General features: G+C 62.1%; 1 protein-coding gene across 1 annotated transcript; it reads right to left on the bottom strand.

Annotated features, from left to right (window-relative positions):
- On the bottom strand, positions 1-25,537 carry TTLL10 (tubulin tyrosine ligase like 10). The gene is made up of 12 exons (XM_057747614.1): positions 25,186-25,537; positions 24,795-25,049; positions 12,389-12,680; positions 12,182-12,300; positions 11,973-12,102; positions 10,604-10,689; positions 10,061-10,232; positions 8,942-9,113; positions 8,307-8,447; positions 1,079-1,195; positions 644-737; positions 1-323 (listed from the first exon to the last, which is right to left on the bottom strand). The coding sequence occupies exons 1-12, from the start codon at positions 25,535-25,537 to the stop codon at positions 1-3; spliced, it is 2,253 nt and encodes a 750-aa protein (XP_057603597.1).
- Between the last annotated feature and the right edge of the window lie 195 nt (positions 25,538-25,732).

Raw genomic sequence — 25,732 nt, 5'->3', positions numbered from 1 at the left:
CTAGGAGCCGCGGCGGCCCGCGTTCTCGCGCCCCTCCTCCGCCGGCGCCGGGGAAGGCTCCCGCGCCGCGTCCTCGCCGCCCACCCGCGGCCGGCCGCCCTCCGGGGCCGCGGGGTCCCCGCCCTGGGCGCCGCCGGGGCCCGGCCTGCGGGCGGCGCGGGGCGGCGGCGGCGGCGGCGGCGGGCGGGGCGCGCTGCGGGAGGCCCCCGGGCGCGGCCGCGGGTCCGCCTCGCCTTCGTGCAGCAGCACGAAGCGGCGCTGCGACGACAGCGGCAGCATCTTCCGGCTGCGCAGGCTCTTCTGGAAGGTCTCCAGCGCCAGGTCTGGGGAGCAGCTGCGGGTCAGCCCGGCTGCGGCGGGAGGCGTCTGCAGGGCGGAGGGGTGGGGACCCCGGGGTGGGGACCCCGGCCCCCCCGCCCCCGGCATCGTGTCCGCGCGGCCGGAGGGGAGCGGCAGGACCCGGGTAGGGGGAGGCGGGGGCGGGCACCGCCTTGCGGGGGTGGCGGGGGCAAGAGCAAGGGGTAGCGTTGCCACGCAGCCCTTCGGGTGCTGGAGGGCTAGGTCTGTGGGCGTCTGAACTTGGGGAGAGTGGGCAGGAAGAGGGGGAGGTTTGAGGGTCCTGGGGGCTGGGTAGGGGCCTCACCTAGAGTCTCCATGACGACGCCGGGAATCACCTCTTTCAGGACTTCACAGTTGGTGTGCAGGGCGGGGTTGGAGTTCATCTCCAGCAGCCACACCTGGGCCCAACACTGCTCAGCCTCGCTCCCCGCCTACCACTTGGCCAGCAGGAGGCTGAGGCCCTGGTCCCCATTAAGCCAAGTGACAGGGCAGGTCACTTCTTTCCATGGCCTCACTCCCCCATTTGCCCAAGGGGCTAAGACTCTGAGGGTCTGAGAGTCTGGACCTGGGCGCTGCCCCAGCTGCAGGAGGAGTGAAACCTTATGGACACACCACCCCCAGGGCTAGGGAGGGCGCCTGCCTGCCTGCCTGCTCCAGGGGCCTGCCTGCGTGGTCAGGGTGTGCATAGAGGGCCCCTGCCTCCTGCACCTGCCCGCCCCCCTGGATGCCTCAGCAGCACCTTAAAGTTTTCATCAATCAAGAAGTCACAGCCAATGAGGTCAAAGTAGCCCAGCTTGCACTCGAGCTTGGATTTGACAGCCAGGAAGCAGTGGGCCATGATCTGCTGCATCCGCTTCTGTAGGCAGGGCAGGGAGCGGGGCAGACAGGATGTCACCTGTGGGCCCGGATCACACCCTCCAAGCCTGAACAGCCAAAGCTCCATCCCTCCCCTGCACTCCTACCAGTGCTCACACTTTCACATCCTCAGGGTCACAGGCCCACAGCCAGAAACTCCCTCACTCTCATTTTATTCATCTATGTGGACCTCCTGTTGCACGGCAGGTACCGGGGTCGAGCATGGAGAGAGCTTATGAGGAGTCTCTGCCCTTGAGCAGCTCTCTCACAGGAGAGAGAGACGGTACATCATTATGAACTTTGTACGGTGCATGAAGCCATACGTGCCGACGGTGAGAGGTGGGGGGTTCTGGGTGGTGTGGAAAGGGGTGTGACCTGGGTGGGCCTCACTAAGGAGAGCGTGAGCAGTGGGTGAAGACTGAAGGCGAGAGCTGTGGGGTAGGGGTGGGATGCTTGCGTAGAGCAACGGCTGTAAGCGGGAGCACGCCCAATGTGTTGGAGGAACAGAGTGAGGCTGCTGTGGCCAGAGTGAGCTAGCGGGCAGCGGAAGATGAGACCAGAGCGGCACCACTCACATCTTGTGGGCACGAGAAGACCTTACCTTTCAGCCTGAGATCAGAGCTGTTGGCAAGTGGAACATAGGAGGGCATGTCTGACCCGTGCCCTAAAAGGATCCTGTGGCTGCTAGGCTAAGAGGGACTGATGAGGCTTGTTGCAAAGATTCAGGGGAGAAATGGTGGTGGCTTGTGGAAGCCGAGGTGGTGGGATGGATGCTGGGTCTGTGTTGGGGTAGAGCCAACTCGATTGATGAAAGGATGGTGAGCTGTGGAAACAGCAGTGAAGGGTTATCCTTAGGTGTTTGGTCTGAGACCCTGGAAGGATGGAGCCCTCATCAACAGAGAAGGAGAGGAGGCCCCCAGAGTCTGAGACATCTGTGAGCTTGCAGGTGGGGTGCTGATAGGCCATGGTTCAAGTTCAGGGGAGAGGTCAGGGCTGGATGTTTAATGTGGAGTCTTAAGCACATAGATGGAATTTTAAGCCAGGCAATGTCCGATAAAGGCTAAGAGTAGATAAAGCAGATAAGGAGTAGAGCCAGGCTGAGCCCTGGGCCTCCAGAGAGCACTGGTGGGGAGCTGAGGGGTCAGCACAGGGGGCTGACAAGGAGTGGGCAAGGTCCTGGAAGCCGGGGCAGTGAGAAGCCGTGCCCAAAGCTGGCTGACAGGTCAGGGAGAAGAGGGCTAGGACTGACCCCTGGGTTTGACAACATGGAGGTCACTCCAGTGACCATTTCAGTGAAACAACAGGGAGAAGCCTTGCTGGGCAGGTTCAGGTTTGAGAGAGATAAGGAGAGCATCACAGAATGAGCAGTGGAAGAGCATCCAGAGACAAGCCACTCCAAAAAAACAGCCCAAACGGGCCACATTTGTCAGAATTAACCTTCTCAGAATGCTGGAAATTAACCAAAGGCGTTTAGCAACCTAAGAGTGTTTACTCAAGTAAAATCTTGAAGCTTGGTAAGAACAGCGAGCTTTGTAGCATTTTAACTTGCCCAAGCTTTTCCCCCCACATGTCAGCTCAGTACCTTGAAAAAAGCCTGCGTTCTTGGTACTGGAGATAGCAGAATGGACCTGTTTGGCCAAGAATTGTAGTCATTTGTTGTGTTGTATCTGATGGTTCCATGCAAGACCTCCCTTGAACTAAAGGAAAAGACAAGAACAATGTCTTAACCAAATGGAGAATATCAGTGAAGTGATAGAAATTACAAAAGGGAGCGGAATAGAAATTCTGGAGTTGAAGAGTATAATAAATGAAATAAGAAAACACTCCTGAGGGGCTCAACACTCCACTGGAGTTGTTCAAAGACAGGTCAGTGGAGACTATCCAGTCCAAGGAACAGAAGCTCAAAGGCATAAAGAAAAAAAAGGCTACAGAGACCTGTGGGACACCATCAGGCAGACCAAAATGAATAAAGAGATCCAGAAAGAGAGTAGAGAAAGAGGCAGGAAGAATATTTAAAGAAATAATGGCAGAAAACTTCCCAAATTTGATGAAAAGTAATCTACATGTTCAGGAAGGCCAATGAGCTCCAAGGAGGATAAACTCAAAAAGATCCACCACACTATAAACCCAGTGACAGGGCAAGAATAAGGATGCAGAGGCAGAGAATGGACTGGAGGACATGGGGTTGGGGGGGTGTGGGGTGAAGGGGAAGCTGCGAGGAAGTGAGAGAGTAGCATAGACATATATGCACTACCAACCGTAAAATAGATAGCTAGTGGGAACTTGCTGTATAACAAAGGGAGATCAGCTCGATGATGGGTGATGCCTTAGAGAGCCAGGACAGGGAGGGTGGGAGGGAGTCGTGGGAGGGAGGGGATATGGGGATATATGTATAAATACAGCAGAATCACTTTGATGTATCTCAAAAGCTGGTAGAAGAATGTAAAGTAATTATATTCCAATAAAGAGCTTAAAAAAAAAGATTCACCACATCATAATCAAAGTTTCAAATGACAAAGACAAACAGGGTGTTGAAATCAGCAAATAGAAGTGACTCATCATAAAGGCTCCTCAATAAGACCAACAACCAATTTCTCATTAAAACCATGGAGTCCAGAAGACAGTGGAATGACATATTCAAAATTCTGAAAGGAAAAAAAAAAAACCCTGTCAACCAAGAATTCTATATACAGCAAAATCATCCTTCAATAATGAAAATGAAATTAAGACCTTCACAAATTTAAAAACCATAGATTATCACTAGTAGAGCTTCCCTACAGTCCTTCAGGCTGAAATGAAAGGACACTAGACAATAATTCGAATTCATGTGAAGAAATCAAGAGGACCCATGAGGTAACTAAATAGTTAAATATAAAAGACAGTACACGCTCATTTTTTTGGTAATTGTTTTTTCCCCTGCTATCTTATTTAAAAGACAGTTGCATAAAGCAATAATTATAAATCTATGTTGGACACACAATTTATAGAGTTGTAACTTGTGACAGTAACAGCATAAAGGGAGAGACAGAGCTATATAGGAACAGTTTTTTTTTTTTTTAATACTATTGAAATTAACTTGGTATTAATCCACACTAGATCGTTACAAATTGAGGTGTTAATGGTAACCCTGAGGGCAGCAACTAAGAAAATAACGCAAAAATATATAGTAAGAGAAATGACACTAGAAATGGTACACTAGAAAATATTTAACACAAAAGGAGGCAGTAATGGAGGAATTGAGAAACAAAAAAGATATAAGACACATAGAAAACAAATAGCCAAATAGCAGATGTAAATCCTAACTTATCAGTAATTATATTAAATGTAAATGGATTAAGCTTTCAACTTAAAAGACAGAGACTGGCAGAATGCATTACCCCACCCCCCCATATGTTATCTATGAGACTTACTTTAGATTCAAAGACACAGATAGGGTGAAAGTGAAAGGATAGAAAAAAGATATATTGGGCAAACAGTAACCAAAAGAGAGCCAGAATGTCTATACTAATCTCAGATAAAATAGAGTTTAAGATAAAAATTGAGGACATTAAGAAAAAAAGAGGACATTTTCTAATGATAAGAATATGTAATAATTATAAATATACCTAACAACAGAGCTTAAAAATACATGAAGCAAAAACTGACAGAATTGAAAGGAGAAAATAGACAATTCAATAATAACAGTTGGAGACTTCAGTATCCTATTTTCAGTGATACAACAACTAGACAGAAGATCAACAAGTAAATAGAAGACTTGAACAACACTGTAAACCAACTAGATCTAAAAGACGTCTGCAGAACACTTCACCCAACAGAAGAATACACATTCTTCTCACGTGTGCGTGGAAGCTTTTTCAGGAGAGACAATATGTTAGGACATGAAACAAGTTCCAATACTTGTTAAAGGTGAAATCATACTAAGTATGTTTTCTGACCACAATGGATTGAAGTTAGAAATCAATAAGAGGAAGACAATTAGAAAATTCACAAATATGTGGAAATGAACACGCTCTTAAGCAACAAATGAAAACAGAACACAAAATCTTATGGGATGCAGTGAAAGCAGTGCTCAGAGGGACATTTATGGCTGTAAACACCTACATTAAACAGGAAGAAAGATCTCAAGTCAAATCAATAACCCAAACTTCGACCTTAAGAAACTAGGAAAAAAAAGAAAAAAGAAAACTGAACCCAAAGCAAGCAGAAGAGAGGAAATAACAAAGATTAGAGAGGATATAAGTGGAATAGAGAATAGGAAATAGAGAAAGCCAGTGAAACCAAAAACTGGCTCCTTGAAAAGATCAACAAAACTGACAAACGTTTAGCTAAATTGACCAAGAAAAAGAGAAGACTCAAATTACTAAAATCAAGAAAGAAAGAGCTGGGGACTTCCCTGGTGGCGCAGTGGTTAAGAATCTGCCTAACAATGCAGGGGACATGGGTTCAATCCCTGGTCCAGGAAGATCCCATGTGCCGTGGAGCAACTAAGCCTGTGTGCCACAACTACTGAGCTGGTGCTTTAGAGCCTGTGAGCCACAACGACTGAAGCCTGTGTGCCTAGAGCCCATGCTCTGCAACAAGAAAAGCCACCGCAATGAGAAACCCGTGCACCACAACGAAGAGTAGCCCCTGCTCTCCACAACTAGAGAAAAGCCTGTGTGCAGCAACGAAAACCCAACGCAGCCAATAAATAAATAAATAAATATTTAAAAAAGAAAGACTTTACATAGAGATGAAAATAATTATGAAAAGGATTATAATTGTTCATAAAATACCAGGAGCACCTGTATTCCAAACAAATTAGAGAACTTAGACGAAATGGAAAAATTCCTAGAAAGACAAACTAATAAGCCTGACCCAAGAAGAAATAGATAATCTGATTAACCTCTAACAAATAAAAGTTGAGTTAGTAGTAAAAATAACAATCCTTCCCACAAAGAGAAAGTTCACAAGAAGGTGGCCTCACTGGTGAATTCTTACAAATATTTAAAGAATTAACACTAACCCTTCACAAACTCTCCAAAAATAGAAGGCACCACATGTCCAACATCAGGCAGACATACAAGCAAATAATACTGTGGACCAATATTAGTTTTGAGGGTAGACACATTAATACTCAATGAAGTACTAGCAAAGCCAATCCAGTAGCATATTTACAGGACGGTATGCTATGTCTGAGTGAGATTTATCCCAGAAATACAAGAGTGATTCAACACATGAAAATCAATCAATGTAGAGACTTCCCTGGTGGTCCAGTGGTTAAGAACCCGCCTTCCAATGCAGGGGACTCAGGTTTGACCCCTGGTCAAGGAACTAAGATCCCACAGGCCGCAGAGCAACTAGGCCTGCACACAGCAACTAGAGAGAAGCCCACGGCCACAACGAAGAGTCTGTGCATCACCATGAAAGATCCCACATGCTTTAACTAAGACCCGATGCAGCCAAAAATAAAAAATGAATAAAGTAAATAATAATAAAAAGAAAATCAGGCTTCCTAGGTGGCGCAGTGGTTAAGAATCCGCCTGCCAATGCAGAGGTCACGGGTTCGATCCCAGCTCCAGGAAGATCCCACATGCCACGGAGCAACTAAGCCCGTGTGCCAAAAAAAAAAAAAAAAGAAAATCAATCAATGTAATACAGCACATTAAGAGAAGCAACAGCGACCAAAACAGTGAGATGCTGGCTTAAGGACAGACACACACACACCAGGGAAATAGAACTGAGCGTCCAGAAATAAACCCGTACGTATCTGGCCAACTGATTTTCAAAAATGTGCCAAGAACAGTCTCTGTGACAAACGTCCTGGGATAGCCACATGCAAACCTCACACCATACACAACTCAAAAAGAGCTACAACTATAAAACTTTTAGAAGAAAACAGATGAAAATCTTTCTAACCCTGGATTTGGCAGTGCATTCTTAGATATGACATCAAAGTATGAATAACCAAAGGAAAGATAAACTGGACTTCATAAAAATCTAAAATTTTTGTGCAAAAGGACTTGATCCCTTGGTTGGGGGGACTAAGATCCCTCCAGCTGTGGGGTGCAGCCAAAACAAACCAACAAACAATGTTATCAAGAAAGTGAAAAGAGAACTCACAGAAAGGGACAATATATTTGCAAATCACACATCTGATAAGGGTCTAGCATTCCGAATATATAAAGAGCTCTACAGCCTAACAAGGAAGACTGAACAAAGGATCTAAATAGAAAATTTTCTAAAGATACAAAAAATGGCCAATAAGTACATGAAAAGAAGCTCAATATCATTATCATTAGGAAAATGCAAATCAACCTCACAGTGAGATACCACTTTATACCTACTGGATGACTATTAAACAAAAAAAGAAAAATAGCGAATGTTGGCAAGGATTTAGAAAAACCGGAACTGTCATACATTGCTGGTAGGAATAGGAAATATTGCAGCTACTGTCAAAAACGGTTTGGCAGTTCCTCAAAAAGTTCAACATAAGAGTTACCATATGCCCCTGCAATTCCCTTCCTAGACCTATGCCCAAGAGAGCGGAAAATATCTGTTCAGGTACATGAACATTCATAGCAGTGTTACTCATAATAGACAAAAAGTAAAAAGAACCCCAGTGGCTGTCAGCTGACCAATGTTTATCCAAACAAACCGTGGTCCATTTACACAATGGAATATTATTCAGTCATAAAACGGAACCAAGTGAATCCTGAAAATGTTATGCTCAGTGAAAGAAGCCAGGAAAACCCACATGCTGTGTGATCCCATTGACATGAAGTGTCCAGAGCCAGGAAACTCACGGGGACAGAAAGCAGATGAGTGGTTGCCAGGGGCTGGGACGGGCAGTGAGTACAGGGTTTCTTTCTGGGGAGGTGACTGGTCTGGAATTGGTGATCACCGTGCAACTCTGAGAATCCACCAAGACCCACTGACCTGTACGCTTCACAGGTGACTTCTGTGTCGCGTTAACGACCCGTTTGAGAAAGAGGGAGAGGGAGGGTCCCTGCAGCCCACCGCGCGCGCCCAGAGGCAGCCCCGCGCAGGGATGTGCCTGGGGCCCAGTGCCCCCACCGTGGGTCCTGACCCCTCGGCCCCTCCCCAGGCTGGAGGGCGGGGCGCGCACGCACCGTGAAGGTGGTGAAGACCCAGTCCTGGGGGAGGCCCTTGGTCTTGCGGAACTTGTCGTTGATGTAGCGGTTGAGGTGCTCCATGCTCCACACCGTGTCCTCCTTGAGGAGCACGTAGAGGGGGCTCTTCTTCTGCACGAACTGGAGGGCAGGGCAGCGCCTGGAGGCCCTGCCCCCGCGGAGGGCCCGACAGAGAGCCTCACCCCGACGCGGCCGCGGGAGCGCCCACGGGGGTCCTGCTCCTCCGGGGCACCTGCGGCGGCCCTGCCGGCCGAGACCCTCCCCAGCACCTCCTGCCCCCGAGCAGCACCCCCAGATCCTCCTGCAGGGCCGCCGCCCAGACGCTTCTCATGGAGACCCTTGCACGGAGCCCTCTGCACACAGCATCCCTGCACGGAGGCCCTCGCGGAGGCCCTCGCCCTCAGCTCCCACCCCGGCCGTGCCTGGCCCACACCCAGAGGGAGCAGGGGCCCGGCTGCGGCCGCAGGGGCGAGGCAGGGCTGGCTGCGGGCAGGGGCAGCCCGGGCCACCTCTCAGGCTCGGGCCACGTCCACAGCTGGGTTCTCGTCTGCATTCTCCAGCAGCGACTCGGTCCAAGGCTGCAGGGAGGGCCTTCACCTGTGGGGCACGTTTACCTGGTTGGTCAAGTGGCCGCTGAGGTCCCTGGAGTGGGGATCGTAGAGGCCAAGGGTGAGGCGAGCGTAGCCGTGGCCGAAGAAGACCATGTAGGGCGTGGTGCAGGCGATGAGCAGGTAGGAGCGCACGTCGAACTTCTTCCCGTCCAGCAGCAGCGGGTTCTGGATGTACCTGGGGAGGCGTGGCTGGCCTGGCCTGTGCCCCCACCTGGGGGCACCCCTGCCACCTGTCTCAGCGGTGAGCTGTGGGGCCCCAATGCTGGCTGAGTGCAGTGTCCGCTGGTCAGGGGACGTTTCTGAGCTCGAACAGGTCAGGGAATTGGGCCCTAGAGCTCAGCCTGCTGCCGTGTGTCCTGGGCGCCCCAGGGTGCAGCTCTCCCTGGGAGCCTGGGAGGCAGACGCAGATTGGGCCCCTGTGGGCAGGGAAGACTGGCTAGAGGAGGAAGGAGGGGTGACCTTGGGCCTTGAAGGTCAGGTGACTTTGGAGGGGCAGGGAGGGGACACCCCAGTGGAGAGAGCTGCAGGTCTAGAGACCCAGGAGCTGCAGGCAGCTGCTTGGGGGGGCAGAGAGCAGTTGCGGCAGGAGTGAGGCCCGCACTGGCCAGTAGGGGAGTCCAAAGGGACCTTTCTCAGGCTGGACTTTCACACGCGGGTGTGAGGCGGAGGGTCTGGACCCTGCCCAGAGGCCGTGGGAGCAAGGCAGGATGGTCAGCTCTGCCTGTGGGCCTGAAGGCTGCAGCCGGCTGGGTGGGGGGTGGAGGAGAGGCCAGGCTTCCTGCAGGTCAGAGGGTGCAGGACACAGGCTGGGGCACATGCTGCCCAAACCCGCCCTGCCCCACACGGTCCAGGACCGTGTGTGTGTGTGTGTGTGTGTGTGTGTGTCTGTGTGTGTGTCTGTGTGTGTGTCTGTGTTGGGGTGGGGGCTCTCCTCTGAGATCCTGACTGGGTGTGAAAACCCTGCCTTCCTGGCTACGCAGGGGCCCAGCTGGGAGCCCTGCAGCCTTCCACCACCAGGGACTCCCCTTGGGGCCCCGCAACCCCCACAAACCCTCACAGGCACCAGCAGGCCTGGGTCAGCCCCACCCACCCGACGCCCCTCGTGGTGCCCACGCGCAAAACCTCTGCACGACCCGTGCCGGTGGTGCCCGGAAGGGCATCTTGCGGTAGACGGGGTTGTCCTCAGAGCTCTGGGTCTTGGCCTGGAGGGCGGCGACTTCCTCCTGGTTCCGGAGCAGAAAGATGCCTTTGCCCTGGTTGGAGGCGGTGGGCTTGCAGATCCACATCTGGGTTTCTGCAGAGAGAGCCACCTGAGCCTGGGGACACCCTCCCCACCGCACTGCACCTCACCCAACCGTGCCAAAGCCCCGCCTTGTCCCCAGGCACACCCCTCCCAGCCCCGCTTCGCCCCTCCCAGCCCTGACCTCTCCCAGCTTTGGCCACGCTCCCACCAGGCTTTTGCCTCCACTAAGGTCCAGCCATGACCCTCCAGGGCGTTGCCTCAGCACCAGCCCTGACCTCACCCACCCTGGCTCCACCCTTCCCCTCCCTGGCCACGCCCCCATCTCCACCTGCCAGGGCCTTGGCCCCGCCCTAATCATGCTCCCACCTTGGTCCAGCCCTGCAACAGGTCTCCCCAGAGCCTGGCGTCCAGTGGCCTCTCACCGTCAAAGAGGGTGAAGAAAGCCTCTCTCTCATCCCTGATGTCCAGACGGTAGGTCTCTGGGAAGAAGTCCTCCATTTTCAGGACCCTGGGGAAGCAGGGAGGTGGGAAGACACTGGGAGGGTTGCCCCCCTCCCCCAGCTTGGCCGGCCATTCTAGGGGTCTGACCTGGAGTGGGCTGGAGGGAGAGTGTCCGCTGGGAAGCTGGGCTGGGCTCCAGGCACCCCTGCAGCCTTTGATTTCCTCTACCCCCCCAGCTCTTTCCTCTGCAGAACCTTTGCACCTTCTGTTCGCTGGCCAGGAGCACGCTTTTCCGGCTCGGCTCGGCTCGGCTTGGGCACATCTGGCTTCTCTGCAGGCTGCCTCACCCGCCTCCCGGCCCGCCCCCCCCACCTTCCTGCTCTTCCCCCTTGCTGCTCGCAGGCCTTCGGGAGTGGTCAGTTCCGAGCTGCGTCCCCAGGCCAGGACAGTGCCCAGCGTGCAGTGAGTGGCCGGCACGGCTCTCCTGGCCCGGGATGCCCTTTCACCCCTTTCACTGACCACCAGGCTGTCCTTCAGTTTCGGGCAGAATGGCTGAGCACATCTACCTCTGTGGCCCAAGGTGTCCTGGGCTGGCCCACATGAGCTCTTCCGGGGCGGGTGTCCTGTCCTCTCCAGATCTGTACCCCAGGGGGACACAGGACCTGGCCTGAGGGGGAGGTGTCCAGAGGTGGGGAGTGGGCGGGGGCTTGGCGGTAGATTCGTGGTGTGTGGGTGGGTGGTGGTTGGGCAGATGCAGTTTGGTTGGAAGTACGTGGATGGGAAAGTGGTCTGGCGGGTGGATGGATACCTGGAGGGGAATGGACTAGAGCTGCTGGCAGAAGTGGGTGGAGGTGGACAGCTGGACACGAGGATGGAAAGATGGCGTTGTGGATGACCAGGGAGCGGGTGGCTGCCTGCCTGGTGGGGGGCAGGCGGGGAAGGCAGATGGTGAGTGGTTGTTTGGATGCCCGGGCAGGGAGTGGATGAGTGGGCACATCGAGTGGGTCACGCACGGCTATGTGGGGGGTGGGCCAAGGGGCAGGAATGGGTGTGGGCTGGACGGCAGTGGGTGTGGCGGGCAGTGGAGACATGCAGGACGCCAGTGGGCAGCTCTGTGGTGGGCGTGTGAGGACCGCGGGGGGCCGTGGGCTGGGTGGCGGGAATGGTGGCTGGTGTTGGGCGTGGAGCCGGATGGGTGAGCCCCGGATGGGTGAGCCGCGGCTGGGTCGGCGGGAAGGCCGGCGGGCGGCCGGACTCGGTGGAGCGCGGTCAGGACCGGCAATGGACGCGTCGTGTGGGGGCTCGCAGCCGTGGGTGGTGGGCGCCGGGGCGGGCGCTGGGCGTGCTCACTTGGCCTGTGCGCAGGGGCCCGGCTTGCTGGTCTTGCCCAGGGCCCGCGCGTGCTTCCTCAGAGCGCTGAGCAACCCGATCTTGGTGGTGAGGAGCTTGTTGTTGGGGAGCTGGTACAGCAGCTGCTCGCCTGGCGGCACAGAGCACGGGCATCGTGCAGCCGCGTGCCCGCACGGAGGGCCGCCCGCTGAGCCCAGCCCGGCCCCTACCTTCCCGGAAGCTGCAGTAGGCATCCCTGCACTTGACCTCGCACCACTTGAGCTTGTAGTCCTCCCGCCGGCTGTCCTGGATGCGCTGCCAGCCCTTGGTCTTGCAGTAGGAGTTAATTCTGCAGGGGTGAGGGGCAGCGGTGACCTGGGGGCCAAGGGGCCGCGGGCCGCGGAGCGAGGCTGGACCCGGCCTGAGACCTCACTCACATGGAGGCCCCGTTGGTGCCTCCGATGTAGAAGAAGGGGCCCTGCCCAGGGCTGGGCGGCTGCTTCTCCCCCTGCAGCGGGTACTTCTCCAAGAGGGCAGCCCGGGGCCTGGCAGCGTCCGCATCGTCCAGCTCTGCGGGCAGGTGGGCGGTCAGAGGCTCTGGCCCAGCCTGTGGCTTTTCTGCCCCTCCGGGGCCCTGCCCGAGCCCAGCTGCGTCTCGGTCCAGCTGTCTGAGCTGATGCAGGAGCTCCTCCTCTCGGCAGCTCCCCATTGATCTCTCACGGGCCCAGCCTGTGGACAGGGTGGGGCCAGACGGGCGGCGTCCCCTCAGAACCTGGCTCGAGCCCCTGGGCAGTCCCCCCAGGTCTCTTGGCCCACGTCGGCCCAGGCCCAGGCCCAATGAGAGGGCCTCCTAGGAGAGAGGGGACAGTCGCCACCCTTGAGGGCCAGCTTTGGAGTGGGCGGGGCCCCTCCTTACCAACGGGGCAGGGGCTTGGTGCGGGGCAGAGGCTGAGCTGCGAGGCGGGCGCTGGAGGCAGACGTGACGTGGGGACATGCCCAGGAGCACGGGGTCACAATGTCCATCATGACGTCACGGGTGACCCACACCCGTCAGGGGAGACCCCGCTCTGTGCCTGTTCAGGCCCTGGCTCTGCGGTCCCCTGCCCTCCTCGGCCAGCCCAGAGCCCACACCCCGCACGTGGCCTCCTGCTGCCCCCTCTCCCAGGGCGTGGCCGTGTGGCCGCCTGTGAGAAGGCCTTCCTGGGGATGGGGTGTCTGTCCCCTGGGAGGCCCTGGATGTATTCACCTGGCGCCTGGGGGCGGCTCCGCCGGACCCCTGCCGTCCTGGACCTCTTGCCTCTCTTTGTGCCCACCTGGGTCTGAGGGGGTGGTCCCCGGCGGTGGAGGAAGTGGGTGCAGCTGCGGGCTGCAGACCCTGGGGCACCAGGGCGGGGGCACCTCTGGGAAGACGCGGCCCCCAGTCCTCTGCGGGCCCTTCGGGCAGCCCGCGGTCCTGGCCCTTGAACTGGGCACACAGATGGGCCTGCCCTGCCCGGGGAAGGGTGCCATCCAGGGCCCTGGATTTGGGCTTCCTCTTGTGGCTGGCTCCTGTCTCTGTGGTGGCCGTGGGGCCTGGTGCCCCTTGGGGGCAGGGCCATCTCTGCCTCCTGTCTGTCCGGGGCGAGGCCTCCCCCGCAGGGACTGTCTGTCCGGCGCTGGCGTCTCCGCGCTTGGCCTCCGCGCCGGCTGTAAGGAAGCTGCCGGCAGGCCTGAGGGGTTGGGGCGGGGCGGCTCCGAGCAGACCCCTCCCGGAGTCCGGGCGGGCTGTGCGGAGGCCCTGCCGCGAGGCTGATGCCCCCCTGGGGCACCTGTCCCGTGGGGCCAGCTCGGGAACACTTTGGGGAGTTTTAGTCATTCCTTGACAGGTCCTTCGCAGTCTGGGGGCTGCCTGGGAGGCTAGGATTTTCTGAAAGATGGAAGAGACACAAGCAGCGGAGAGGCCAGCACCCTGGGGAGCCGGCAGGCAGAGGGGGTTCCTGCATCTGCAGACCAGGAGCCGGCGGACGGCTCCCCGAAGAGGGCGGTCACTTTGCACACAAGCCAGCGGGGCGCCCGAGAGATGCTGACCGAGACCTCTGTCTCCGCTTGGGACAGGAGCGCGTACACACGGTTACGGGGCCTCGGCGGGTGGCTGGGCGCGGAGGGGTCTCACGGCGCTGCCAGGGGTGGGCCGAGCCGCGTGGACAACCTGGAGCCCCGCCCCAGCCCCGCCCCCCCCAGAGCGGGAGGACTCCTCTGTGGCGGCCGGGCTCCGCCCAGCGTGACCTGGGGGATAGGAACCTGCTGAGAGCGGGGAGGGGTGTGTGTGTGTGTGTGTGTGTCCACGTTGCCTGGGAGACCCGCCCCCTCATGGGGGCGGGGGCCCCCCCGAGAGGCTGAGGGTCAGTACTCTGCCCCCGCGCTCCCCCGCGAGTGCCCGCCGGGCAGCAGACACCTGACGGAGGCCCCCCGGGAGCGAACGAGAGGTCGACGCAGAGACAGACAAACAGGAGAGGGCGGGGCTGGGGGCGGGGGACGGTGTGTGGGCAGGAGGCGGGGGACGCAGCCCTGGGGACATTAAAATTGCCATACGGCCTTGTGGGGCGTGCAAGGCAAGGCAGCGGGCTAGAAAGGAGACCTCAGAGAAGGAGAGGCACCCGGCAGGATCCTGGAGACGTCTCTGCGCCGGGGGCGAGGCTCCTGCCCCTGGCCCAGCGTGGCGGGAGGTCTCCAGCCCCCGCTCAGGGAACTCTCGAGATGGACTCTCAGGCAGGAGGTTCCGGGAAAGGAAGCTGGGACTGTGGCGTGGATCAGCTCTGTGCCTCGGCCTCCCCACCCGCAGAGGGGGCTGGGAGTCCCAGGGGCCCGCGTGACACGTGCAGACACCTGCCGTGTCACCCGTGTTGGAGGAGGACCCGCATACCCACGTGGGGACCGAGAGGGCCGGGCCAGCGCTGAGCAGGGCGGTGCCCCACCCGCAGGGAGCCTTATGGGGGTCACGGTGCGAATGTAGGGGGGTGAGGGAGCCCCCCGACAGGCCCCACAGCCCAGGGATGGGTAACTTCTGCGGGGTAGCCCGGACGCAGCAGCGGGTGCTCTTAGAAACGGGAGCGGGAGGTGGGCACAGGGGCGCTGGGTTTCGGAACAAGCCTCGTCGGCCTGTGCCTCCACCTGCCGTGTCTTCACTCTGCATTTTATTATTTCCACGAAGAGTTAAACAGGCCGTGAATGACTGTGTCTTGCCATTCAAGTTAGCGAAGATTAAGGAAAAGAATCCCTACCCAGGGTATGCACGCGTGTGGTGAGCGAGGTGCCCTGAGCCGAGGTGGCCGGCGGGGCTGTGGGAGGGTCAGGGGTCAGGGGTCAGAGCTCCGGCTCCAAGAGCCTTTGCCGAGCCGTTGCTTTCCTCAGGGTCTCTCTGACGGACTAATTCTAAACAGAAAGCTTTGTGCGGAAAGGTGTTCACGGGACGTTATCTACGGCGGCGGAGCTCAGGCTGCCGTGGCCCTGCCGGGGGAGGGGACGGGGGATGGCACCAGGCCCTCCGTGAGGCCCGCGGGAGAGCAGGGAGGGCTTGGTGAAAACACAACTTTACAACGAATTTTTAAGTAAACTTTTTACCTGGTCAGGTAAAAAGACCGGCAGGAAACCGTGCCCCGGCGTGGCGAACGGAGGACCCTCGTGAACCTGAAGGGAGCATCCAAGGAAACGAGGTGACGCCCGTGTCCTGCCGGGTCCTCCCCCCACACACGCTCGGCTAAGGAGGCGCTGACGTGGCTCTCCGGGCTGGCGCCCTCTGGCCGGGGCTGAGCTGTTCGGGGGGACGTGGGTCCCCGCGGGTTCTAGGAGGCCGTCCTTCTGGGGGTCGGTCCTGGGAGACAGACCTGGTCCTGAGCAAAGGAGCGGGTCCTGAGGGGCCGCCACCCCCAAGAGGGCTGCCCCGCTCAGCCCGGCCTGGGGGTCTCTGCCGCTCACGCCGTGGCCCTGGGGGCACGGTTCCTCCGCAGAGGGGTCTCTGCCCAGCCAGGCCGCGCCTCCCCTCGCCTCCCTCGCCTCCCTTATGCTCCTGGGCGGAGTCCCTAGAGGACCCACAGGGCCCCCGGGGGCTGGGGGGCAAGGTGGGGGGAAGGCACGGCAGGCCCTGGCCCTCATCCCCGGCCAGGATCCCCGCCGGGGGCCCGCCTGTCCCGCTTACCTGCCTGACAAGGTGGTGTGAGCCCTCCGCCAGGGAAACAACAGTGGTGACCGGGCAACCGTCTCCCAGCAACCACGGCCCAGCGGCCCAGAGGTGAGCAGGTGGATGGGGAGGGGCAGGAGGCCAGGCACTGGGGGGGCGGGGGGGGGGCAGCCACTGAGGATGGGGGAGGGGCGTCACGTGCCCAGCCCCCCCGGGCCCTCCGTCCTCCCGGGTCACTCCTGAGCCCTCCGGAGACCCCCAGACCCGCGCCCAGACGTGAGGCCCGACCTGCAATGCTCTCGATGCCACTGTGCTTCCCCCTGCTACGTTCCCCCCCCCCCCACGCCGCGGCCTCTTCACGAAGCAGAAGGTGGGGGCTCAGCCTCCCCAAGGGGTGGGGGGGCTCACACGGGGTCTGGGAGACCAGGGGCCGGGGGAGGGCCTCTGGCCGCCTTGCACGGCCCCTCTGCCTCCGCCCTCCGGAGCCTGGCATGGGTCACCAGGCTGTCTCTCCTTAGGGTGCCTTCACTTGCTTTTGTGGGGTGGATGTTGGCGTCCCCGCAGTGTGTGTTCACGCCCTGAGGCCCAGAACCCGTGGGTGCAGCCTCACTCAGAAAAATGGTCTTTGCGGATGCGATTATCTGATGCGCCCTGAATCCAGCGACCCGTGTCCTCGTGAGAGGGAGGCAGAGAGGAGGAGACCCGGAGGGGAGAAGCCAGCTGAAGAGGGGGCAGCGGCCGGAGGGGTGCGGCCACAAGCCCAGGGACGGCCCGGAGGCCCAGAGGCCGGGAGCGGCAGGAGGGTCCCCTGGAGGGAGCGCGGCCCTGCTGCTCCTCGGCTTCTGGCCTCTGGCCTCCAGAGCCGGGAGGGAAGACGCTGCCGTCGTCTCACGCCGCCGGGCTTGTGTGGTTTGCTGCGTCCACCCCAGGAAGTTCGTGCCCCCTTCAGCCCCCGTCCCTGTGAGGGTCCCGGGTGGCGTCCCCCACTGTGGGGGGGGGGCTCCCTGACCCCAGCTCTGTGCCTGGCTGTACCAGGTGCTGGCGGCCTGTGGTCTCAGTCCTGCTGGGCTGTGGTCTGAAATCCCTTTGCCAGAAAGTAGCTGTGGGTTAGTCTGGAGGGGTGGAGAGCTCCTCCAGCCAAGTCCCGACGGAGGGGCATCCTGACCTCAGGAGCTGGTGGCCCCCTGCCTGGGCCTGCTGGGGGCGGCCCCCGGGGGCAGGCAGTGGGGCCCCTGGTCACCTGCAGGCCACTGGTCTTCCCCTCGGCCTGAGCACAGACTTGGGGAACCCCCACACGGTCCTCCCCGGGGGCCCGTGCCTCCCGCCCCATCCCGTCTAGGGGCCCAAACCCCTAGGAGCCGGGCCAGGGGGCAGCCCACCCCTGTTGCCCCGTGACTCTCCACAGGTTCTGGGGTGGTGGCCCCCTGCCCACGTGGTGACACCAAGAGGTCAAACTCAAAAACTGCCTTATAACCTGGACACCTGCTGTGGGTGCCAGCCCGGGGCAGCCTTTCCCGTGAGCGCCGGGGCTGGCCTATCCGTCGCGCACGGCGGCCAGCGCCACAGGGCGACACCCCTCCGCGGGCAGCTGGGGCGCCTCCGGCCTTGGCTGCGCTTGGCGCGCGCGTCCCGGAGGCAGAAGGGGTGGTGCAGCCCCCCTCTGGGTGAAGGCCCAGCGCCCCTCCTGCAGCGCTGGCTGAGGGTCTCCCGGGTGGGTCAGGCCCTGGCCCCCCACGGGGAGCGGGCGCCCCTGCCAGGGCTGGAGCAGGACGCCCTCCTCGTCGGCCCCCACGCGGCCTCTGGCCTCTGGGCCCCTCTGCTGGGCTCGTGCACGGTCCCCGCTCGGCCGCCCTCAGCCCGCCGCTTGCCCTGCTGCCGCCTCCGGGGCCCTGGCCTCGGCCGCACCGGCAGCCCCCGCGGCGGGCACCTCCTGCCTGGAGCCTCCCCGCGGCCTGTGGCTTCCGCTCGGGGACGTTCCTCCCCGCCCACCAGCGTCCAGCTCCCAGAGGGCGCTCAGGAAAGAGGGGGTGCCGAGGAGGGAGGGGCCGCAGAGCCCCGGGGCGGAGACGTCAGCCAGTCCTGCGCGCGGCCGTGGGCTGGGACCCTGGGATCTGCTTGGAGTTCTCAGGGGAGAGAAGGGGCTCTGGGGGGACAGTTACGAGGCTGGCGGTGGGACCAGCATCTGGAGGTCTGGTTTGGGGGGCGGCTGCAGACAGAGAACGTGTTGCTGAACCTCCGCGGGTGGAGCAGGGGGGAGCGGGTGGGGCTGCCGGGCCCTCCGCCCAGGGTGCGTGGGTGACGGCCTGGCCGGCACCTGCAGAGCCCCCCGCCGCCAAGTCCTGGGTCGGGCCTGTGGGGCCCCGGGAGGAGGAGGAAGAGGGGTCTCACCTGTGGGGTCTCCGCCCCCAGCACCCTTCAGGGCCCTGGTGCCACCTGGGGTGGGAGAGAGGGCAGCCCGGGGCGTCTCGGGGCACTGCCGGCCCCGGGCACCCCCTCACGGCCTGGGCTGGCGGTCTAGGGGCTGGGGCTGCCTCTGTCCTGTCCTCCTACCCTCCCCCGGCCTCGTGCAGGTGGGGTGGCGAGGGGTGAGGGCGCCTCCCCGGGGAGGCTCCTGGGGGGCCCCAGGGTGCGACTGCCTGCGGCCCAGTGGCAGTGCCAGCAGCACGGGGGCTGCGCCTTCTGCTCGCCAGCCCTCAGCGTGGGGCCTGCTGGGACCCGCCACCGTGCACTGGAGGGGAACGGCAGCCCCCCAAGCTTTATTACACCAACCGTCCGTTGTGTCTGCGACAGAAAGGCCACCTGGGGGTCAGAGGGCTCCCCCAGTCGGGACCACGGGGGTGGGGAGGTCAGATGTGGCCCGTGCCCTGGGGCCACACGAGGGCCTGGGCCTGGGCAGGCGTGTCCAGCGCCTCAGGGCCGCTGCCGGGACCCACGGACCTCGGCCTCCCCTCCACCCGGCGTCCAGCGAGCGGCCCCTCCTCCGGCGGTGATCAGGCCGTGGATGGACGGCATTACCAGACAGTATTAGACAGAAGGACCAGATCTAACCGTGTCTGGTAAGACTCCCATCGGCAGGCTTTGGTGCAGGCGGTCTCGTCCGGTGGCCCTTCTGGGAGGGCCCGGGGCTTCCGCCACCGCCCGGCCCGCTGCACCCCGAGGAGGCGGGAGCTTCCACGGGGCGAGACCCCCAGAGCCTCCTAGTTTGGAGGGGCCCCAGGAGCCCCGGTGGCCTGGCTCAGGGCTGCGCCGAGGAGGGCTCTCCTGCAGACCTCGTGCGGGCAGTGGCCCTGCAGGCACACGTGTTTGTGGGCGCAGCTGGGGAGCAGTCTGGCTTCCCTGCTCTTGATCCCGGGTCAAGGTGGCTGTGGCGCCCTCGAAGCTTCCTGATTGGCCCTCGGCCAGTTAATGAGTAACAGCCGGGCCGAGGCAGACCCTCCACCTCTGAGAGAGCCGCTGGGGCCTGGGCGGGTCTGGGGGCTGCTGTCCTGGCTTCAGATCAAAAAGACAAAACAAAGGGCCAGCCTGGCCTCGGCCACCTGGGACAGTGTTCCCAGTCTCGCCCGCGGCACTGCGGGGGCTGGGGCGGGGAGAGTGGCACAGAACGTCCACTGCACCCGGACACGCTCTTGTCCCCCCGCACCCTCAGTGCTGACTGCCCGCGGCCCCCACGCACCGGGAGGAACCTCTAAGGGCAGGGACAGCTCCCGACAGCCGTGTGCTGAGGTGCCCTGGGCCGCTGTTGTGGACGCCTGAGCCTGTGTGGTGGACGGGGGGGCCGGGAGGGGAAGGCGAGGGCTGCCTGCTGCCAGCGCTGTACCAGCCAGAAGGCGCATGTCCCTGTGTGGCTGCGGAGGGGCCTGCCGGCCGCTCTGCGCACGGAACCCAGGCCCAGACACCGTGCAGGCCTGGGAGAGGGCAGTCAGGCCCCCGAGAGGCCCACTTGCAGGCCGGGGGCCTTACTCAGGTCCTAGTGGCCTGGGTCCCTTGGGGAGCACCGAGGGCCCCGATGTGGCAGAATTGGCCCCGCGCCTGGGCTTGGCAGAGGCCTCCCCGGCGGGGCCGGGCTGCAGGGCCGAGATGGGCCGTCTGCCCGACCCGCAGCCTCAGCCCAGCTCTGCAGGCCAGGAGCTCAGGACCGCCCATCCTCAGGCCACTTCCCGGCGGGCGGTGGGTCACCTTTGAACATCGTTACCAGACAGTGTTAGAGTCAAGATGAGAAATCCAGCACTGTCCGGTAAGATGCCCACAGAGGCCCGCGTGCACCTGGCCCGAGGACGCGGGACGGAGAGGGGCGTCGCCCCACCCCTGCAGGCAGGGCCCAGGCAGAGGCGGGGAGGCCGGCGTGCCGCTCCCGGCTTTCCAAGAGCCGGGGACCTGGGGCCGCAGCCCCGGGACGGAGGCCAGATGTGTTGCTGTCTGCAGGGGGCCCGCCCCCCCGGCCCGGGCCTCTGCGGCGGCTGCTCGGCCCGCAGCTGCCAGGTGTGGCGGTAGCAGCTGCTTGGGCGCCGCGGGCAGGGCCCGGAACCCGAGCGCCCTCATCCCGGCTCGCGGGCGGTGGGGCGCCCCGCGCCGCTGCTGGAAGCCTTTGATTCTGGGGGCCCAGAAGGCGCGCAGACACGCCTGGGCCTGGCGGAGGGGACTCCTGAGGTCAACGTTCTGCCTTAGGGCCCCGCCCGGAACCCACTGGGGCGGGCCAGGGTGGGTGAGCGGGCTGCGGGTGTCGGGGGCTGCAGCCAGCCTGGGGCCTGCATGCGGAAGAGCTTGGGGCCGGGGGCCCGGCTGGGGGAGGGCGGCCCCGGGGCTGCGCGCAGGGCCCCGCCGTCATCATTACCAGGCAGTATTAGAGACCAGACACCATCCAATGCTGCCCAGTAAGATGGCGGTGGCCACCCCGAGTTGGGTCTGGGGGCCGCCCAGCCGGGGTGAGGAGGGGACGCGACGGAGGGCCGCCCGGCAGCCTACGGCGGAGCCACGCTTCCTAGGGCGCTGAGGTGGGGAGGGCCGGGGCCGGAGCGAGCGTGGGCCCCGAGGCGACAGCGCCGGGGACGTTCCCCGTGTGGGACGTGGGGCTGCGGTGCCTGGAAGCCCCCCGAGGCCAGGGCCACAGGGGGACCTCCTGCCCCGCCGGCCCCAGCCCGCCCAGCGGGGCCACCAGCTCCGGGCACGGGGTGGGCACCTGTTGGGGGGACAGGGTGTCCTGGCCACGGGAGGCAGGGCCCAGGGGTGGGGGCAGAGCGGGACCCGCCCTCTGGGTGGCCGCAGGGACAGGCCCGGCCCCGGACCTCCTGCGTGAGTGAGTCTGAGGCTCTGTCTCTCGGGTGCAGCCCCAGCCCAGTCTCCGGTGCTCCCCCGCCCTCGTCAAGAGCACAGACAAGTGTCGGGACCGGGAAGGAGGACGGCTCCCAAGGCCCCGCCTCCCTCAGCCCCCCACCCACGGAGCAGAGCAGGTGTTCCTGGGGCCCAGGGCCCACACCTCTCGCCGAGCAGCCTGTCACCAGCGCCCCTCTGTTGCGAGGCCGTGGGGTCCTGGCCGCTGCTGGCTGTGAGGTTCAAGGGCAGGCGAGGTGCTGCTGGGCCTGCAGGGGGGGGTGCAAGGGGGGCAGCCCAGTCCAGGCTGCGCCTGGCGGTCACTGTGCCTTGTGTGCCCGCTGCTGTCTCCAGATGGGACAGCCGCTCCCAAAGGCAGAGTACGGGGCGACAGCCCCCAGGGACCTGCAGGGGCCAAGTCAGTCTCGCAGGCACCCCCAGGACGGGTATTCAGAGTGGGGGGGTCCAGGAATTGGGCAGCTGGGTGGCTCCGCCCTGCTCAGGGTTCACACCTGGGGCCCCTGCAGGGAGCTGAGCCACCCTCCCCTGGGGAACCGAGGGGTCCTGTCCTCTCTCTTGTCCCTACACAGGTGGCACGCAGGACTGGAGAGCTGGCAGGAGCAGCTTCTCAAGCCTTCCGGCACCTTCCACCCACAGAGGCTGCAGGGAGAGGGCGTGGGCCCCGTGCCCGTCCCCCTGCCGCCACCCCCCACCGCCCCAGGCTGCGAGCTGACCGCAGCACCCAGCCTCGGCTGGTCCAGCCGGTTCTCTGCCGTCATGCTCGGGGGCGGCCAGCATCTCTCAGAGGGCCTGGACCTGACTTACACCTGGCCTCGGCGGGCACACAGGGGGAGGGGGCTTCACAGATGCCGGAACCCTCCAGGGACCATGTCCAGGCTCAGAGAGCGGGGCCCGTGGCCGGGATCCAGGCCTTTGCCCCTCTGGCCCCTCCTGGCTCAACCTCGCCTTTCAGTGTCCATCCCTCAGACCTGTGAAGTCAGTTCACTTTTTTCTGAGCTAAGTGGAACAATTTAGACTTTACTCTCAGAGCTGAGTTCAATTTCAGCGCCAGTCCCGGCTGCCAGGCTACAGGGCTGGGACAGGGACCCGGCGTCCCTCCTTGCAGGCGGCCCGCTCCGCCCCTCGGCCTCACCTGCCCGGCCTCTGGTGCTCTAGCTGCTCACGGCCAGCCCTACCTGGGGAGCATCGAGGGCCCGGGAGACCCCACAGGTCCCGGCTGGCCTGGCCACGAGCTTGATGGACAGGCCACTCCCGCTGTCTGCTGCCCACCAGTGCGTCCGCCGTTACGTTCTCACCTAAGAGGCAGAGACCTGGGGCTGCTGGGCAGCAGAGGGCTCCCTCTTAAACTCTGGGACAGAACCCCCTCTCCTCCTGAACTCGGAACCAGCAAATCCACAAGGGCCTGGACTGCCGTGTGCCTGACTCGGAGCGGGGCAGGCAGGCGGGTCCTGCTGAAATGAAAAGTGACAATAAATGTTCCGATTCCGAGGGCCCCCAGCGGTGCTTTCCTGACCAGCGGTTGGCAGGGGTGAAGCCAGTGTGTGGTCCCTGGGTGCGGGGTCTGGTTAACCAGCACCATCCCTGCCGGTCAGGGCACTCCTGGAGGGTGCTCGGCCTGCCCTGCCCGGCGGGTCCCACCTGCACAGGATAGGGTGGGGGGAACACGATCCCAGCGGGAAAAACCGACAGGCTGGTGAACCTGCCCGACGGGCCTTAATCAACGGTGAGGCCGCACAGAGAACAAAGCTCAGAAACCCAACCCCTGTGCGCGGCCGGATCAGCCAGCCGGGCAGGGAGCCGCTTGGGGGTGGGGGGGGCCCGGAGCTGGCCTGTCTGCACACAGGGCCCGCCAGAGCTGCGTGTCGGAAGCCAGGCCGCCTTCCCCCCACCGCAGTCCTCCGGGGCACCCTCCCCACCCCAGAGGACAGACCAGGCTCCTCAGGAGGCCGGCGGCTTCCATGGGCTCTTTTACCTTCTCCTCAATTCACCAAACAGATTTTACAAATAAGGTATTTGCAAGTGACCAGCATGTCTGGAAATGCACAGCAGACCATGCCCGTATTTTACGGTGTTCTGCATTTTCATGAGTTGAAAACTTGTTTTGCCGAATTCAACGTGCTGCCAGTGGCTCTGACTCTGAAGCATTTCATCTGAGGTACTAGTAAAACAGAACCAAACCAACCTACGTTTCCGGGTGCTCAGCCTAAAAGGGCCGAAAATGCTCCCAGTGGCTTAATTGGCACAGCCTGTCCTCCTGCCCAGGAAGCTGTGTTCATCACGAACAGCGAACCCTGTGTTATTGCGCTAAGAAAGCTAGCCGCCTGTCACGTCAAGGTTATCAACTCCTAAGCTTCAAAACTACCCAAGAAAGCCAACGCCGGCGCTGTGAAGGCAGCTCCCGGGCGGGCTCGCCCAGGGCCGGGTGCGCCGCAGGGGCCGCGCGGCCGCATGTGCAGGACAGGGTGTTCGCGAGGCTGCGGCCGAGGCTGCTGTTTTGAGTTCAGGTGGAGGATCTTTAGAACAGACTTTGGACCTGACCCTGGGAACCAAGTCGTCGTCGCGGGGCCAGCCTGCACCTCCTCCGCGGCGGTTCCGGCTCTGCTGGCGCCTCCGCCGGGGGCGGGTAAGAAGGAGCAGGAATCCGGGCCAGACCGGCTCCAGCCCGCGCCCCGGCCGTCACCCCTGTGGCCGCCGGTGAGACCGAGCCCTGCCCGGGAGCAAAGCCCAGAAACCCATGGCCACAGCGGCTGCGTCTCTGGCCTTCCTGGCCCCCGGCTCTGGGCGAAAAGACACCTCAGAACCAGCACTAGAGTGGCCGCGGCCGGAAAGAGCTTGCCGGAAAGAGCTTTCCGGAAGGTCCTGCGGCTGGCGGAAGGCGGGAACCCTCCGTTGGCGGGCCCAGGCGGCCCTCTGGTTGGGCGGGAAGACGCCCACCGCCCAGAGCCGGCCCCGCGGATGTGGCCTGTGCATCCTGACGGCCCTGGGCCGCGGGGCGGCCCCTCACCCCACAGCCCAGTGCACCCGGCCCCGGGGCTCACCTTCCCCGCGGAGAGGAAGGGCCACCCCTGCCCGAGCCCCGGCCCTGCTGGACTCTGCGGCCCAACAGGCAGTCACCACCCTCACGCGTCCTCCCTGGGCTGGCGGCGCAGGGGCCCGCGGTGCCCAGGGAGGCTCTCGGCTCTGGGCGGCCCCCTGCACCTCCACCTCCCGCACTGACCTGCCCTGACAGGTTCTGGGCCTGGAGGCGGAGGGTGGGAAGCGGCTCCCACCCCTGCCTGCGGCCTGAGCCCAGCCCCGTCCCTGCACCCCCGCACCCGGGACCCGCCGCGCCTCTGTGCGGGGGCCGGTCGCCCGCGTACCTGTCAGCCCCTGGTCCGCGGCCCGGGCGCCCAGGTCTGGCTTCGGCCTGACCTGCCCACAACGGAGACGGGCCGCCTGCCGCCCGGGGAGGCCTGCGGCCCGCCGCCCTGGGCGGAGGCTCCACACAGAGGAACCCGAGTCCACGCGTGCGGTGGGTGGCTCGCCGGGCCTCGGGGGAAGGTTCTGAGAGCGACTGGGAACAATGGAGGCGGCGCCAGGCAGGGCCGGGAAGAGGCGGCGAGGCCCCGGCTCGCCTTACATGTAGGGCCTCCCCCTCCCCACGCAGGTGCCTGCTCCCGGCCGCCGACCAATCTCCACTCCTGGAGGCCGACAGGTGTGTCCCCCGGGCTCCCATAGGCCAGGAGGGAGGCAGCTGGTGACGCAGCGGACGGGCAGGCTCCGGGCCTGCACGCATTCCTGCCCCCGCCTCGCCCAACTCGCCCGCCGGCCCAGGTTGAACAGAAACCAGGGCAGGGAGCTTCCGCAGGGGCCGCGGCGGAGCGTGTGAGCTGGCAGCCGGGGCGGCCAGGCAGCGGCTCCTGTCCCGGCGCTGGGCGCCGCCTCGCCGGACCAGGGAGGGGTCACGCCCCGACCCCTGCTGTCCCACAGGCGGCCCCTCGGGGCCGCGGCCTCTCAGGGACACGGGGCAGAGGCTGGACCTGACCCCTTGGCTCCCGGCACCCCCTCCAGCTGTGGCAGCCGTGCAGGGTCTGCTTTGTCGGGACCTCGCGGAGTCCCCCATGGGCAGGTGGCCCCAGGATCAGACTGTGTGTCACACCAATCCACATGCTGGGGGAGCCAGGCTGCTGGGAAGGGGACCCCCCTGCAAGGCTGGGGGTCTGCCTGGTGATCCAGGCCTCGGCAGCCCCTGGGACCCCCGTTTTGGAACCCCCGGACTAGGGATTCAAGATTTCGTGACGGGGTTTGGACGGGCCTG

This window comes from Hippopotamus amphibius, chromosome 1 (assembly GCF_030028045.1).
Source record: "Hippopotamus amphibius kiboko isolate mHipAmp2 chromosome 1, mHipAmp2.hap2, whole genome shotgun sequence".
Classification (NCBI taxonomy): Eukaryota; Metazoa; Chordata; class Mammalia; order Artiodactyla; family Hippopotamidae; genus Hippopotamus; species Hippopotamus amphibius.
Note: the sequence above shows the minus strand (reverse complement) of the source record. Positions and strands in the feature narration are given on the sequence as shown.